Source organism: Harpegnathos saltator, unplaced genomic scaffold, assembly GCF_003227715.2.
Source record: "Harpegnathos saltator strain DR-91 unplaced genomic scaffold, Hsal_v8.6 scaffold434, whole genome shotgun sequence".
Taxonomy (NCBI): Eukaryota; Metazoa; Arthropoda; class Insecta; order Hymenoptera; family Formicidae; genus Harpegnathos; species Harpegnathos saltator.
In genome coordinates, this window is record NW_020230244.1 from 232,501 (window position 1) to 248,978 (window position 16,478).

General features: G+C 34.6%; 1 protein-coding gene and 1 long non-coding RNA gene across 8 annotated transcripts in view; one reads left to right on the forward strand and one right to left on the reverse strand.

Annotated features, from left to right (window-relative positions):
• The window catches only part of chn (zinc finger transcriptional factor charlatan), a 15,368-nt gene extending 3,961 nt beyond the window's left edge, over positions 1-11,407 (forward strand). For 5 of the 7 annotated variants that reach the window (XM_025301621.1, XM_025301618.1, XM_025301617.1 and 2 more), the window contains 6 exons: positions 307-492; positions 1,346-1,653; positions 1,911-2,473; positions 4,234-4,545; positions 5,570-5,683; positions 6,218-7,463. In XM_025301621.1, coding sequence (XP_025157406.1) covers positions 307-492; positions 1,346-1,653; positions 1,911-2,473; positions 4,234-4,545; positions 5,570-5,683; positions 6,218-7,178 — 2,444 coding nt within the window. In that variant the 3' untranslated portion in view covers positions 7,179-7,463. Of the gene's footprint in view, positions 1-306; positions 493-1,345; positions 1,654-1,910; positions 2,474-4,233; positions 4,546-5,569; positions 5,684-6,217; positions 7,464-10,802 lie in introns of those variants that run through there. The other 2 variants (XM_025301622.1, XM_011138504.3) reach the window with 2 other exon arrangements.
• A 1,272-nt stretch (positions 11,408-12,679) lies between these two features.
• Positions 12,680-15,517, reverse strand: LOC105181620 (uncharacterized). Its single transcript, XR_849633.2, has 3 exons — positions 15,279-15,517; positions 14,636-14,831; positions 12,680-12,938 (listed from the first exon to the last, which is right to left on the reverse strand). It is a non-coding gene; the product is annotated as an uncharacterized LOC105181620 (long non-coding RNA).
• Positions 15,518-16,478: the final 961 nt, after the last annotated feature.

Consider the following 16,478-nt stretch of genomic DNA (forward strand, 5'->3'; position numbering starts at 1 on the left):
AGTCTGTTCAAATATAGATATAATGTCTCGTGTACACGCATGTTTCAATGCAATTCATTATATAAACAGAGCTACTATTGCGACTGAAAATGAACTTATTATCCAAATTACTTAATTGCTTAACGTTAACTATATTTGGTAATCAACGAAATTTCAATTTATAAATAGTAACTCGATTAAATGTTTCGAGCTTGAATTTATTTTCGTTACTATCATTTTAACGGATATTGGTTGTGTAAATAAATGCCTCTTTCGTTATTATACATTGTAAGTTCAATATAATTTATTGCAACTTTGTCGATGTAGCGTCAAGCGTGCAAAACGAGTTCGAGACATCAGTTTCGTACAAAAATGACGAAGATACCGGAAACGGAACTGATGGCAGTGATGACGGAAATTGGACGTGTGAAGAAGAACCGCTCAAGGGTACAGACGGGAGCAGAATTGCAGCTTATCACGCGAGTAAAGGCACATGGCGATGTTACGAGTGCGGTGAGTCTCAGGAGTTACAAATTTTTGCCAATAATAGTTATTAATTACCTGTATAGTAAAAACCTGACGCGTTTTCTTAATAGTTTTTCAATTTTACGTTCGAGCAAGTTTTGATAACTTTGTCTCAACAGTTCGTTTGCAATTCTCTAACTTTAAATGATTAAATTGATAGAATATTCGGTGCAAAGTTTTAATAGGTTTTTCAACGGTGTCGTGAATATAAAAATATATAATATCAAGCATAATAAGAAACAATGACGAAATTACTTGGTACAATAAATAAATTGTTTTTAGTAAAATTACTTACACACACTTTTCTGTCACAAAATCCATTAAAACTTTGCACAAAGTTAATATGTAGATCAGCAGTTTCTCCATTCTTGCGCCGAACCAGATGCCATGAGATCCAAGAAAAGAAAAGAAAAAAGATAGGAAAATATTTCCACGTAATAAATAGTATTGTAACAATTTTTTGTTCTACTAGTTTTTCTCTCGTCTCTCCCAATTCAATATTTTCCCTCCGAATTAATAATTTTCTTACTCTTGTCGCGCATATCGATGAAACGTTTAGTATAGATTTTCTATCGGAAGATAGTAAAAATGTTGCAATTATGCAGGATAAAAGTAGATTGATTGAATAAGGGTAAATGGCGAGGAGAATCGTGCCGCTAATTACGGTCGTACTGTTTGATGTTGTGAATTACTGTTATGAGAAATGTAACGCCATAAGAGATAAAACACTTCTAATTCGATAATTCTATTGCATAATTACTGTTTGAGTTAACAATTGCTGTAACAAATGCTTTATACGCGCGCGAGGAAATGGGGCTGACCATTGAGTTTCTTGATACAGGTGATGTTATGGGGGGTGGTCCACGAGAGGCTGCAGAGCACTTTATGGAACTACATTCGTCACGAATTCTTGCTGACGACAATAGGCATAGGCATCATTCGCCACGCAAAGATTATTTGCAGACAGAGTTAAAAGTTGACGACGTAGTAACGTACTTGGAAAGGTTGAGGGAAAGGGCTGAACGAGCTGCTCCTCCCACTCGTAGAACACAAGAAACACAAACTTTACCTGCGACTCTATTACCCATGACTCCCACGTTTTTGCTACAAGAGTTGCCCTCTACGCCACAATCACAGCATCTGCATCAGGTAGGTCTCGGGGTCTCTTCAGTTATAACTGAGCTTAGCACGTGTAAAGAACGGGAAGCTTAGCACGTGTGAAGACCGTGAGCACCTGTAGTTCGCTACGTGTTAAGTTAATCGCGCGCGATATTTAATTACGTGTGACGCTTAATCGCGCGTGATATACGTGCGCGTTTATACGTCTTCATTTTTTTTATTACAAATCTATATATAATATAAGCATACGAGTGAACGGTGGTAAATACAAACGCTAAATGTCGCAGACCACACCACCGCCTTCCACTTCGACACCATCCACGAGCGCGGCGGTTAAGCGATACAACTGCCAATGTTGTCCTTACGGCACCGATAGGCGTGATCTATTTGTACGCCACGAGAACATTCATCGGGAGGACAAGCCTTTCTACTGTTATGAATGCCACAAGCCCTTCAATCGTGCTGACCACGTAAAAAAGCATTTCGCACGTATGCATCGTGACAGCGTTTACGATGTCACGAGAATAAGAAGGCCTCCGGAGCCGAAACCAATAGTACAAGATCAGATTGAAGCACCGGGGCCTAGCAACAGCATAAATGGTCAACAGCAACAGCAACAGCAGCAACAACAGCAACAACATGTTGGTTACCAGCCTTTCACTGGTAGCAGGGCGTATCAATTACAACCAACCCCTGGAACGAGCAATGGGATTTATCAAGCGCCTACAATGCAAAATATTGCTAGTGGGATTTCGTTACCCGAAACAAATACCAATAGAAGGGGGCAAAATAGTGGATGTCACAGTAAAAGCCACACCAAAAGTAATTCAAAGAATGCGAACGAACGAAGGTATGTATCGCAATCATTTTTTTTAACATTGTTTCTGTGTTCGAAATAACGTATGGGAAATTATTACTGGTCCTGCGTTGTAGATACCCGACTATTTCAATATTTACTTGCTTCGATATTTACTTGCATTCTCATGATCGCGTCGAATAAATTATTTCTAACGTGTGAGATTTCTAACGTTCCAACAAATTTCTGATAAGAGAATGTTCTTTGTAAAAATATTCTAAGAAAGAAAAGTTATTTTTGATAAAAAGTGTCGTATGTAATCAGTGTCAGCTTAGTTTTTTACAAAAAAGCGTATTAACTCATTAATGCCCGCTGGGACAGAAATTTCGCGTTGATTTCAATGTTATGAATTTTTAACCTAACCTAATGACCCAAATTTGGGGCCTACCGCGTGAAAGAACTCGACCAACAGGACAACTTTTATTTTAGATAATTTTTCATAAAAATGCACTCATAACGAGTTATTCGACCGAGTTCCCAAGGATCCGCCGATATCTATGATGATACATGTATATGATCGTCGTATTAAAATTACTAAATTGCAAAAAATTTCAGAACCACATATATTTTAAGTCACATACAAGTCTTGAGGACACGATTGGAGTACTTTTCAACATATATTCAACATTTTCATCAAGATGAAATCCATGATTTAAAGAAAAATTGACGAGAAAAAATCGGATTTTTTTGGAAAAAACCGTTATAAATCAATACAAACACTCATTTTTTTATAATTCTCGCAGCGGATTCGGAAAGAGCGACCTCGAAAACTCTTAGTAATGTACTTTGAATTAAAATTTTCGAGCATTTTTATAAAAATCCATAACATTGAAATCAACGTGAAATTTCTGTCCCAGCGGGCATTGATGGGTTAAGTCGAACTCTTTGAGTTCGAACGTTTTTTGAGTAACCCCTTAAATCTCATATAGATATGGATAGGATAAGTCTGATACAAAGTTTACGTTTTTCTCACAAACGGTTACAGATAAAAGAAGATATCCATTATCAAAATCGCAGGACAAATAGACACATAAGTTAATCACTTCGAGTGTCGGTCTTTCACACCAAAACAAAATATATATATATTTTTTTAACGAAAAGGAATACATTTCAATCGCTGCGTAGATAGTACTCAATAAGCTTGATAACTTTTGAATTAAAATATCGTTCGAAAATTTAACCATTGTCGGGATATATATTAACGAAGCTATAAGTAAGAAAATTTAGAATCGATCTTTTTATTTTTATTACGGTAAATGTTCAAAATATTTACCGTGTTGACTCAGACATGTCCGTAATCTTCGCGGAAAGTAATCGTGCCGAAAACTTTTTAACAATAGAACAATTTGGAAAAAAGAAAAAAAAACTAATGTTAACGGAACATAATAAGCAGAACAAATTCTGACTAATGTTTTTATCTGTCGTTCATTTGTCGCTAAGTTGTCAAGGAAAAAAATTTGTGGCCCTTTTATTCTGCTATCTTATAATTTTTTTAGTGGGACATTAAATAATAAATAGAGGCAACAAAAAAGAATAAGTTGGTAACAAATAAACAAAAGAAAATAAAAAAGTAACAAATCTCTTTTTCCAACTTATTATTAGCAACAAGTGAGTAAAATTAATAAAATAACAAGTAAAAATATTAGTTAACAATTTGTTCTACTTATCTTATTCCGCTAATTTATGAGACGTCTATAATTGACGTCAACGACTAACACGTATTATAATATAACGAAGAAATTGAAATATTGCAGGTTTTCGTGTCAGTACTGTGCATGGACGGGAGTGGACAATTGGTGTTTAAAAAGACATTTGAATACTCATATTAAGCCGTATTTATGTACACTATGCGACTACAAAGCAGCACGTTCCGAGAGACTCTCGACGCATTTGTTGAGGGTACACGCTAAAAAACAGTGTACAAAATGCCCCACGATCTTGTTCGATACCGACGCCGAGTTGCAAATGCACCAATTACAAACACATCGTATGACCAGTGCATCAACATCGACCTCTCGGGCGGCACCGTCGACAAGTCGAGCTACGATACAACAACCATTGCAGCAGTGAGTTGACAGCTTTTATAATTATCAATATTAGAATTTCTCTTATACGATATTACCGATATTCGAAACGTAAAGGTTAAAAGTACAGTGTGCATTCGACATCGAATGCAATATAATAATATTCATGCTTGGTCAACAATGAGAGAATAATACCGTGCACGGCGCAAAATATTCAATGATTAGACGAGTCAGGCTCGTCAGGTACATACATATATCGGGCTAAATACAAGAAGAACGGGTAAGATTCATCGTATGTTTTCCGAGCGAAATATAAGAACACAAGTGTGGTGCAGTTTTTACGTGTTTTGGTCAATGTTTTGCGTCTGCGATTTGCATTTTACGAATTTGCAATTTACGTAGACTGGACATTACAAATACAACTTTATCGTCGACTTTGGTACGCGCTGTCGCTTAAATCATAGTGCAAGGGATTAATCATTACCAATTTGATTTGTCGAATTATAATTATACGATGTAAAAAGCAACGCGTAACGAGCAATGTTGTAGTTTCTCTCTGTTGGTTAGGTTGAATTGCGATTTAGAGGCTTTATTAACAAATTCAGTCAACAGCACGTATTGTTTTCATCGTCTGCATTTGCACCGCGCTACAATCGTAATTCGACGAATCAACGTATCGGTTCCAGTCGCGATTAATAATTATTTACGCGAGGTTGTGTAAAGTCAAAGTCGTCACGTGAAATTTGTCCATGGGAATAACCGGTATTTCTAGTGTCACGTGGTGGTAATTTTTGTTACTTCATCGGTAATTTACAACATTATTATTCGGGCGACAGGATATTTAGACGTTCATCACATTGTAGCACATTTTTATATACATACATTATATCTTTTGGAAAATTTAAAGTAGAGCAACATTAGATTTCGTTTTTCGGATAAATACTTTCGCTTTTGCAATTTTGCATACGCGGATGGAAACTTCCTCGCAGGAGTCCAATGTCCCTTTATTCTTGCTCGCTGGCGAATAATTTACTCGATTACTTAACTATCATTATTAAATTTATAGTCCCGCTGTCGGAGGCCGTGCGCCACCTGGGCCGCCCGTTTTTCCAGCTCCAGCCCAACCAATAACACAATCTTCCTCCAGCGCCGGGGTACAGGCGGCAAATATTCCTCTCGGGTAAGCCTCTCATGGCATTTACTGCTGCTGCACGTGATGCTAATTTTTGTTACTTCATTCGACTTCATTAACTGCTATATTTTGTTGCGTAATTATCTTCTCCTCTGTTTCTCTCGGTTACCATTAATTGCGCACAACGAGTGTCGCGCGATATTATAAGCCACGAGAGCTCTTGCGAATTTTATGTTCGTCACTTTGCGCGTCATTATCCACTACTCGTCCTCCTCCTCCTCTGTTTTATGTTACGTTCTCGCGTCATTTTTTGATCATTTTTTTTTTCCGTTGACAAAGCTTAAATCTTCCGATCGAGTCTTTTGGAGGCATCGATTATGTTACCACCATGTGCACGCTTTGTTTGCTTTCGGTGTAGTAGGCTGCGCGTGCGACGTCAGTCGTTTATGCGCTGTTGTTGCTGGATGTGTTCTTTATATAGTTACACACCCTTTCCCTCACGTCGTACCACGACGGACGCTCATACGTTGGTAGAAAAATGACGCGAACGTAACTTATGGAACAGTGCCGCGGTGGTTGCAGCCACGAGATGGTAAAGTCCCCTGCAACTGCAACGACTATGGCATACCCCACGGAGGAGGAGAAGCGATCGTATCGTTGCGCTGGCGACGTCAACGGTGACGGTGACGTCAACCATGACGACGACAACAACGACGACGGCTACGACGATGACAATGACGGCGTCGTCCGAAAAAATGGTAACCGCGAGGAACGCAATCATGATTTCGGCGCCCGTTGCGTCTGCAGTTTCAAGAGCGATAGGGACTTTAAATCACGTAGCGATTGCAATAACAGATGTGCTAAGAACGATATTGATGTGTCCGACAGCTTGTTACTTGAGCAGTTTAACCGATTAAACGGGAATTACCAGTCGATAATGGAGGAGATTAAACGAGAGCTGCACAGCGCGGAGATTGTGCTAGATCACACGCAAAATGAAGAATCGCAGGATTCATGGTTGCACGATGCAATTGACACCGACATGATACACACCGCTTTAATTCAACGTCTACACGGTCAGGAGAGCAATGAAACCGAGACGCAAGAACGGACAAGACGACGGAAGCAACTGCACCCGAAGAAAGTGGTACCCTGTAAACTCTCGGAGTCGAATGGTTTAACTGAAGATTGGTTGTGCACTATGGACTCATCCAATTCACCGCCACCTGTGGCCACCGAAATTGGCATATTCAAAGCGAAGGTAAAATTTAAGAAAAACAATGTACAGTCGAGAAAAGCGTCATCGAGATTGCTCCGATGCATTCTGTGCCCGAGACATACGGCCGCGCGAGGTACAGTCTACGAGGGTTATAAACCGTATCACACTCGAGCTTCGTTGTTACTACATAAACTGTGGCGTCACAGACGCCGAGGGAAGTTAAAACAGAATCCTGAGTCCACCCTAATCACGTCTTCGCTTATTTCTTCGATCACACTGAAGGCTATTTTCGTCGCCAGGCCGAATTACAATTATTACAGATAACATTTTCCAAGCGCCGGTATCTTGACTTTGCGAATCGAGTTTGTCGATCATAATTTCTTCACGAAATTCTCTCCTAACTTATAGACTTATATTCTTTCGATATTTCCTATTTATGAATCGGCATGTTGCTCGCTAATTGCCGTCCGTTTACATTGTGCAACAACTGCTTCGACAATTGTTGACGTGACGATGAATTTCATACCTCCAAAAGATCTTTATATCTGTGATGAGGAAAACTTTGTAAGATATTTTTCTTTGTGAGATTATAAGGTATATCGATTCGTATTTTCGCATTGTGCAACATGTTCCTTATTATGTAACACGTTCGCTACTTGCGCATATTCTCATAAGAGATAAGCGTCACGAGAGAAAGCGACCATGTTTCTTTCAATGTCTTTCGACACATAAACGAAATATAAGTTTATTTTACACAACTGCATAAAAAATACATAGACTAAATCGCAGAGAGAAGATTTTTCAAACGTAGTAGCGAACGTGATGAACTAGTGGATAACTTAATAGAAACTGTGAAGAACAAATATATTTATTATTTAATTTTACTCTACTTTTAAATTTAATTTTCTTAACGTCTTGATGGAATTTATATTTGTATAATTGGAATCGGATGTGTAAGGTTTAACGACGCAATCAGTGTGAGAAACAAGAAGAGTGGTTTTAGCGAACATGGACCAAAAATGATAACGCAGTAAAAACGCATGTGATGGAAGTAAGGATAATCAATAGAAAACTACTGTGAGATATCTCGATTGGTCAGTCATCGGCTTTCGATCGCCGTGTTCTTGCATATATCGTATGAATTCTATCGTAAACTGGAATACGCAGCTATATTTATGATTGTCGGGATGAGGATTACATGAAATATATAATAAACATTTCTATTTTGTGTCTTACTCTGCGTTACAGTTTATAAACATATCGTTTAATAGGCTATGCATTAACGAGAGATAACAAGTTTGCAATTTGTCAGAAAGATAAATTCTAGTAATTACAACCGTCTTCCTTAAATTACATTGCACAAACCAAAAACAATAGCTGCTTGCATTTTAATTACGATAAAATTCAGCAAATACACCATTCGATCAATTTATCTTCCACGGGATGGAAAGAGTTTATCAAGGTTACACGGAGGTATTTCAAATACCTCCGAAGATCGAATTCGAAGATTTTTTACAATTTATCGATGTATCGGACCAATCAAAAAGATATTATTCGGCTATCATTTGATCAATTTATCATTTAATCATCATTGAAAAAAACCAAGTATTTCAAACTAAAAAGTTTTTTAGTTCATCAAATTAACCAAAGTCAAGAATTTTAGTAAAAGATGTCACGCATACAAGTCGACATAATATCTTTAACACACGAAAAATTATATTGAACTAAAGATCATTCCATAAGAAATTCATGCTACGTTCTAGAATGGTATAATTACATGTGCTAAAATTATTATGCAACCTTGTGTGCATACACATAATACGAGAAACAGTGCTAAATATATATTATATGTATATAAACTATGTACTGCTATAAAAGTAACACTTTTACACGGTGATTTATCATGATTGATGAATAATTTCTATTGAACATGATAAACACAAATTTGACTAAACACACGAATCGACTTTTCAACACTTAAAACAAGCTCAGTAACTTTTACTTGTTATAATCTACGACTGTTCGCTTTTCATCATTCATCTTACTCATCATTTTTTCATGTATCCTGATGCGAGAAGTAACAAAGTTATTTTAGAGAGAGAGAGAGAGAGAGAGAGAGAGAGAGAGAGAAACAGAGAGAGAGAGAGAGAGAGAGAGAGAGAGAGAGAGAGAGAGAGAGAGAGATATCAAGGTACTTTCCCTAGGAGCTTCCGTGGATCTAGATAATTCAATTGAAATGATTTTTTCTTATGGTAAATATTTAGATGACATCTGAAGCCGTGAGAACGTACCATCAATATTTTGCCGGAAAGGAAAAATCAATTTCGATAATAGCACGATTAAACAGAAAATTGCAGATCTTTGTTTTATCGTGATAATACATTTTAAATATATAGGACGCAAGATTCATGATAGCTCGGGAAAATGAGAACAGAAGCTAGTCGGAATGTCAAGCCCTAATATTTCCGTGGTCGAAATCGTATATATTTTTAACTTTCAAAAATAAATGAATAAAAGAGAAAGACAGAGAAACGACAAATTACGTACGAATGAAATATAAATGTGACTCCAACTGAAAGTACTTTAACATAACATAGAAGGACATGTGAATACACTTTTTCGCAGCGGCCTGCTCAACCGCTTTCGAGTATAAGATATCAATCGGATTTAAAGTGACTGTAGATGTTACATAAAATACAGGGTGTCCTAAAATTAATCGCTTCATTATTATTATCATCAATTAACATTTTATTACAAATACATTTTATTACAAAACATTTTATTACAAATACAAATTTTTAAATGCTACTGATTACCTTAATTTGAAATTTTTCAATTATCTCCATCTAGAGTTTCACTCGATATTACAGTAATTTCTTGAATATTGTATTTTAAAAAATATATATAAAATTTATTTTTCGAAATAAACTTGATCTTTTAAAACACTCCATACAGTCAAGTCTAGAGCAGATAAATTTGAAGGGCGCGGCGATCAATTAAAATCGCCGCTTTAATTAAACAATCAAGAATCATCTCCCTCAAAAAGTCTTGGAGTGTATATCTATGTATTTTTTATATTCATTGGTCCTTCTTTTATATTTAGTACAAAAATTGTTGAATCGAAAAATATATATAAATATTTAAAATAAGGTGATTGATTTTGAGACACATTAGTACGATCTTTGTGGCTGCGAAAACATACTACGACGATATTTTTATGTAAAATTGACGACAAGACGACAGAGACTGCAGCGATAATGGTCAATAATCGATGTCTTATCGAATTCGTCTTTTTCAATCTGTTCGTCCATCTAACTCCGCGCATACTTTCTCCCCCTTTTTCTTAAGAACAATGATGACGTCGTTAATGCTTCGGAGGAGTTTCATAGTGTAAGCCTTCCGGAAAACATGCTTGACTAAACGTGATTTTTATATAACGCGTTTGTACAAAAAAAAAAAGTTTTCTTGTTTACGTTATCACGTGAAATATATTATATCATAAAACACGAATAAAGGAAAAGTTGCAGACTTGTAGGAGGATCTCGTTGCAGACCTAAATGTTTGCACTTTTCTATATTTTCTTCTAAATCACATTTTTACTCCTATATATGTCTAATCATATGTTTCCTATATAATTATAGTTAATTCTCCAAATCCTAATTCCAACATATGATTCTAATATCTTTATACGGTTAGTGAACAAAAAGGTGCAACGCTTTTATTTCGATGCTTTTACTTTTTTTTTATTTCGATAGATTTTGTAACCTAATATGTAACAAGAGAATTTTTTTCTTAATAATTTAATATATTGCAAAATTCACCGTAAAAATGATTTATTTATTTATTCATTAACGGTCTATTCACTAATAATATTATTCATCAGTATTATAAACTTTTCGAACATTAATTTCAAATTCACAATTTTAAAATTTCGAGTATTAATTTCAGATATACGACTTCGCAAAAACAAAACAGAGATATGCACCATACCTAGCAAGAAAGAAACAATGGAAAGCTATGCTAAATAACCACAAAGGAAGAAACGTGGGAGAGTAGAAAGCGAGGAGAGAGGAGAAGTAAGCGACACAAACAACGACGACTGCTTCTAGACTGCAGCTGATAAGGATACATACTCTCCTGCATACGAGACTATCCTAAGTCTATACTGATCGTCGGCAATGTGAACAGCAATGGGTACTACTACACGAACAGAATGAGACGATCTACATTAGTGGCTGCTGGCAAAAAACGCTTTAATATTGATAAAATTTATGCTCCAGTTTCCAAAACCAAAGAACTATATCAAAAATTTGTTTGTAGGAAGTAAAATTGCAATGACGGTACGGAGCTAGCGCACAGACTCGTTCCTACGTGTTAAAATGCGTTCAGCAGAAAAAATTGCTTTATGACCGTTCGAATTCATGAATTCAATCTATCTATGAATTGGTATATGTTCTTATATTCAACCGAGATTAACAATGTATACAAATCAGATTCACAAATTTTATACGGTTGTAAAATAGTTTTTGTTGCTGAACGCATTTATTAACAAATAACATTGTTTTATTATAACAAATAAAATTGTTTTATTATAACAAATAAAATTGTTTTATTATAATAAATAAAATTGTTTTATTTATTTTGGTTATATGCATAAGGAACATTTTTCTTTGAAATATTATTTGATACAAGAAACATTAAATGGAAATTTTGTGAAAATGTTATTTGATATAAGAAATATTGAGTGCAAATATCTTTAGGCGTTGTTTACACTATGACTTCCGATAAAAGCTTATAAATACTATTTGTATTTTGATCATTAAAAGATTCAATAGGAGAGAAAATTAACGTGGAATTTGGCATTTCCAGAAAATCATTGTAATACAGTACTATATATAATATAGTATAGTATAATAATGCATTGAGAACATTTTCCTAACTTTTTTTAATTTTTAACATTCACTTTTAATGTATACGAAATTTTTAGCATATACGAAAAAATTCTAAGTCAAATAAGTAGAGTCAACTAAATAACCGTATGGATTATAAGAGTTATTAAACAACAGATTCGGATGCAATATCCTACGTTAAATATAATTTAAGTTAAATATTTAGTGGATAACTGCGGAGCAATTTTATCTTTATCATTTATCATATTTTTTTATTATATAACCATTAAGTTTTAATCGAAAGAACGCAGGAAAACAGATCATGTAATCAATTATATATGATTATATATAATTATATAAAATTATATATGATAATTATATATGATTATATATAAATTACATAAATTTTGTCTATATGTAACGCATATATGTGACGCATGGTAAAAAAATTATATTAAATGAAAAAGGAAAAAAATAATTTTATTCAACTAAATGATATCACGTGCTGCCAGAAGCACAAACATTTACTTCGATATCTTGTGTTCAATTGCAATAGTCAAACAATAGTTTTTTCATTGTGAACATGCACGATTATATATGGCTATACGTGGATCAAATTCATACATGATCTTTTTTTCTCAGGGAGTTAGTATACAACATTTATTATACATGCTTAGAAATTGTATATACATGTACATGCGTATATACACATATGAGTAATATATAGATACGTTCTATATATTTTTTCATCTTTGTATGTATATTATGAATTATTATTAATAAAGTGTATTTTTCATATATTATTATGTGTTATTATTATATGTTATATCATATTCAGTATTAATTATTTTATTCCATTTTTCCAAGATTGCAAGAACAAAAGTTAAAAATAATTTGAGTTATTTTTGTTAATTTTATGATTATTTTGCACTAACATTTCGCGCACATCACAATTTATTTAACATTCTTTCCTACATACTCTACATAACGAACAAATACTTTTTATCAAAAATAATATCGCCGTCGAATGATTATCCTAACGAACCTTCGCTCAGGAACGTAAACCCTTTAGACGTTTAGACCATAGCTACGCGAACGTCAATCTGACGTCTGCAGTCGATAATTGGATGAAATTTGCGAAATCCTGAGACGGGTCGACATATCACTCAATTTTTCGTTACGGGATAACATTATCCTGAAATCATCGATGTACTTAGATAAATCGGACCTGGATCATCCATAAATACTAGGAGAGGAATCATACATGTATCTTACGTGCACGATGCAGATAAATACTTTAAATTATGTTAAAAGATAAAGAAGTTCATTGCTATAAACGTTTGCAAATATTGTTCATGGAACCTTCATTTTTCTGCAACCTTCGCAATCGATGGCACATGGAATTTTGTTCCGCAATAAAATGACAACATCAATGATATTATCTAATATAGCAACTAATATAACTCTTTATCAATCGATGTCAAAAAATATGTGATGAAATGATAAAATGAAGTAAGAAGTTATCCCGAGATATCCATATAGTATTTTTAAAGAGAAAATAAATATTTTCATTTAATATAATATAATACTCTGTTTATATAGAAAAATTTCAGCAGTTTAATTAATTAATTAATTCTCGCGTGTTCTAATATTTTCACTAAAATATTGCTTTCTCGGAATATTACCATCTGACTACATGTGCAAGTATGATAACGATTTGTAATAAAGTTTATGGAATATCAATCAGCGATATCAATCAGTAATGAAAGCTGTCGCTGATCGATTCGAGCGGAAGCGTGAAGACCGTGAACACATACAGTTCGTATTAAGTTAATCGCGTGTGATATTTAATTACGTGTGACACTTAATCGCGCATGATATGTGCGCGTTTATACGTCTCATCGTTCATTCTTTTATTACAAATCGATAATATAAACAATAATACGAGTGAACGGTGGAAAATATAAACAAAAATACGAATGTCGCAGATCACTCCACCGACTTCAATACTATCCACTATACTATTTCAATATACCACTTCAAATACTACTTCAAATACAACTTCAATATTATCCACTTCAAATACTACTTCAAATACAACTTCAATATTATCCACGAGCGCGACCATTAAGTGTCATTAATTACTAATATTGTCCTTACGGCACCAATAGGCGTGATCTATTGGTGCGCCATGAAAACATCCATCGGAAGGACAAACCCTTCTGCTGCTATGAATGTGAGAAGCCCTTCAGTCGTGCCGACCATGTGAAGAAACACATTGCTGGTATGCATTGTGAAAGCACTTACGATGCTACCAGAATAAGAAGGCCTCTGGAGCCGACAGCAACAACGCGTTGGTCCAACTCCGGAAGCAAGGAACAAAATTTATTAAGCGCCTACTATGCGAAATATCGCTAGCGAGATTTCGTTGCCCGAACCAAGTAGCAGTAGAAGGGGGAAAAACAATGGAAGTCACACAAAAAAGTTCGAAGAATACGATCGAACAAAGGTATGTATCGCAATAATTTTTTTCAAATTGTTTTCGTGTTCGAAATAACGTAGGGAAAGTTATTATTGATCCTGCGTTATAGATATCCGATTATTTCAACGTTTACTTGCTTGGAAAGAATTCTCATTATCGCGTCGAGTAAATTATTTCTAACGTGTGAGATTTGATTCCAACAAATTTCTGATAAGAGAATGTTCTTTGTAAAACATGTTCTTTGTAAAGAATATTCTCTGTAAAAATATTCTAAGAAAAAAAAATTATTTTTGATAAAAATGTACATAATCTCAGCTTAGTCTTTTACAAAAAAGCGTATTAAGTCGAATTCGCAACTATGTCGAGAGATTATGAGAGACGAACATGGACGAGATTGTACATATTCTTACAGTGAGTAACGAAGTTGATATGATGGGTTTTATGTACGGATCGTGCGTTTAATTTGCGGTTATGATATACGCTGCTTCTTCGGTTATAACATACGGCTATGATATAACAATCTCGTGAGTGTGGGTACCGTGGCTATTTTCGTTAAACTTTCTTCCGCTCCAAATTTTACATCAAGTTTACCCTGAGCAGATATACCTAGTGAAAAATAAAAAGAAAAAGAAAAGAAAAAGGAAAAATGAAACTTTACGTCGAGAACATGAAATGTATTCTTTGAGTAACCCCAAATCTCATATAGATTTGCAGGATAAGTCTGATAAAAAGTTTACCACGTTTTTTTCACAAACGGTTAGAGATAAAAGAAGATACCATTATCAAAATTGTAGGACAAATAGATACATAAGCTAAGTTATCTTGAGTATCGGTTTTTCACACCAAAGAAAAAAAATATATATATATATATTTTTTTAATGAAAAGGAATACATTTCAGTCGTTTCGTAGATAATACTCAATAAGTTTGACAACTTTTGTATTAAAGTATTTTTCGAAAATTTAACCATTCGGGATACATATCAACAAAATTATACGTAAGAAAATTTAGAATCGATCTTTTTATTATTACGGTAAATGTTTAAAATGCTTACCATGCTGACCTAACCATGTCCGTAATCTTTGCGAAAAGCTTGCCGAAAACTTCGTCTAGCTCTTATATCGCGAGTTATTTCGCGAAACTTATTTCGCGAGAAATAATTTTTACTTTCTATCACGTTCTCTGCAGAAAAATACTTTTTTCTTTCTTTCGTCTTTAAATCATAGACATAATAAAGCTGAAAGTCAAACCTCTGGAATAATATTTCAAAGATTGCTGTTACACTGCCTCTTGATCGGCTGACATCGCTTCTTATATTTGGTCCGATGTACGTATCACGAACCTAACACGTATTTCTTATGTCTGGCCCATAAAGCATATCACGTGTCTCACACGATATTATAGGACAAGGAATTAACGTCTCATACGTTAACGGAACATAATAAGCAGAACAAATTCTATTAATGCTAATTAATTAACTGCTCTATTAATTAACTAATGCTTTTTTCTATTGCTCATTTGTCACTAAGTTGTCAAGGAAAAAAATTTGTTGCTCTTTTATTCTGCTACCTTATAATTTTTCTTTAGCGGAACATTAAAAAATAAATAGAGGCAACAAAAAGAACAAGTTGGCAACAAATAAACAAAAGAAAATTGAAAAGTAACAAATCTCTTTTTCCAACTTATTAGCAACAAGTGAATAAGATTAATAAAATAACAAGTAAAAATATTAATTAACAATTTATTCTACTTATCTTATTTCGCTAATTTATGAAACGTCTATAATTACAATGACTAACATGTATTATAATATAACGAGGATATTGAAATATTGCAGGTTTGCGTGTCATTACTGTTTATGGACGGGAGTAGTCGATTGGTGTTTGAAAAGACTTTTGAACACACATAATAGCCGTATTTATGTACACTGTGCGACTACAAAGCGGCACGTTCGGAGAGACTTTCGACGCATTTGTGGAGGATACACGCTAAAAGCAGAGTACAAAATGTCCCACGGTCTTCGATACCGACGGTTCGATACCGACGCCGAGTTGCAAATGCACCAAATACAAACACATTGTATAACCAGTGCATCAACATCGACTTCTCGGGCAACACCGTCGACAAGTTGAGCTGCGATACAATAACCTTTGCAGCAGTGAGTTGACAGCTTTTGTAGTTATCAATATTAGAATTTCTCATTATACGATATTATCGATATTTGAAACGTGAAAATTAAAATCAGAGTGCATTC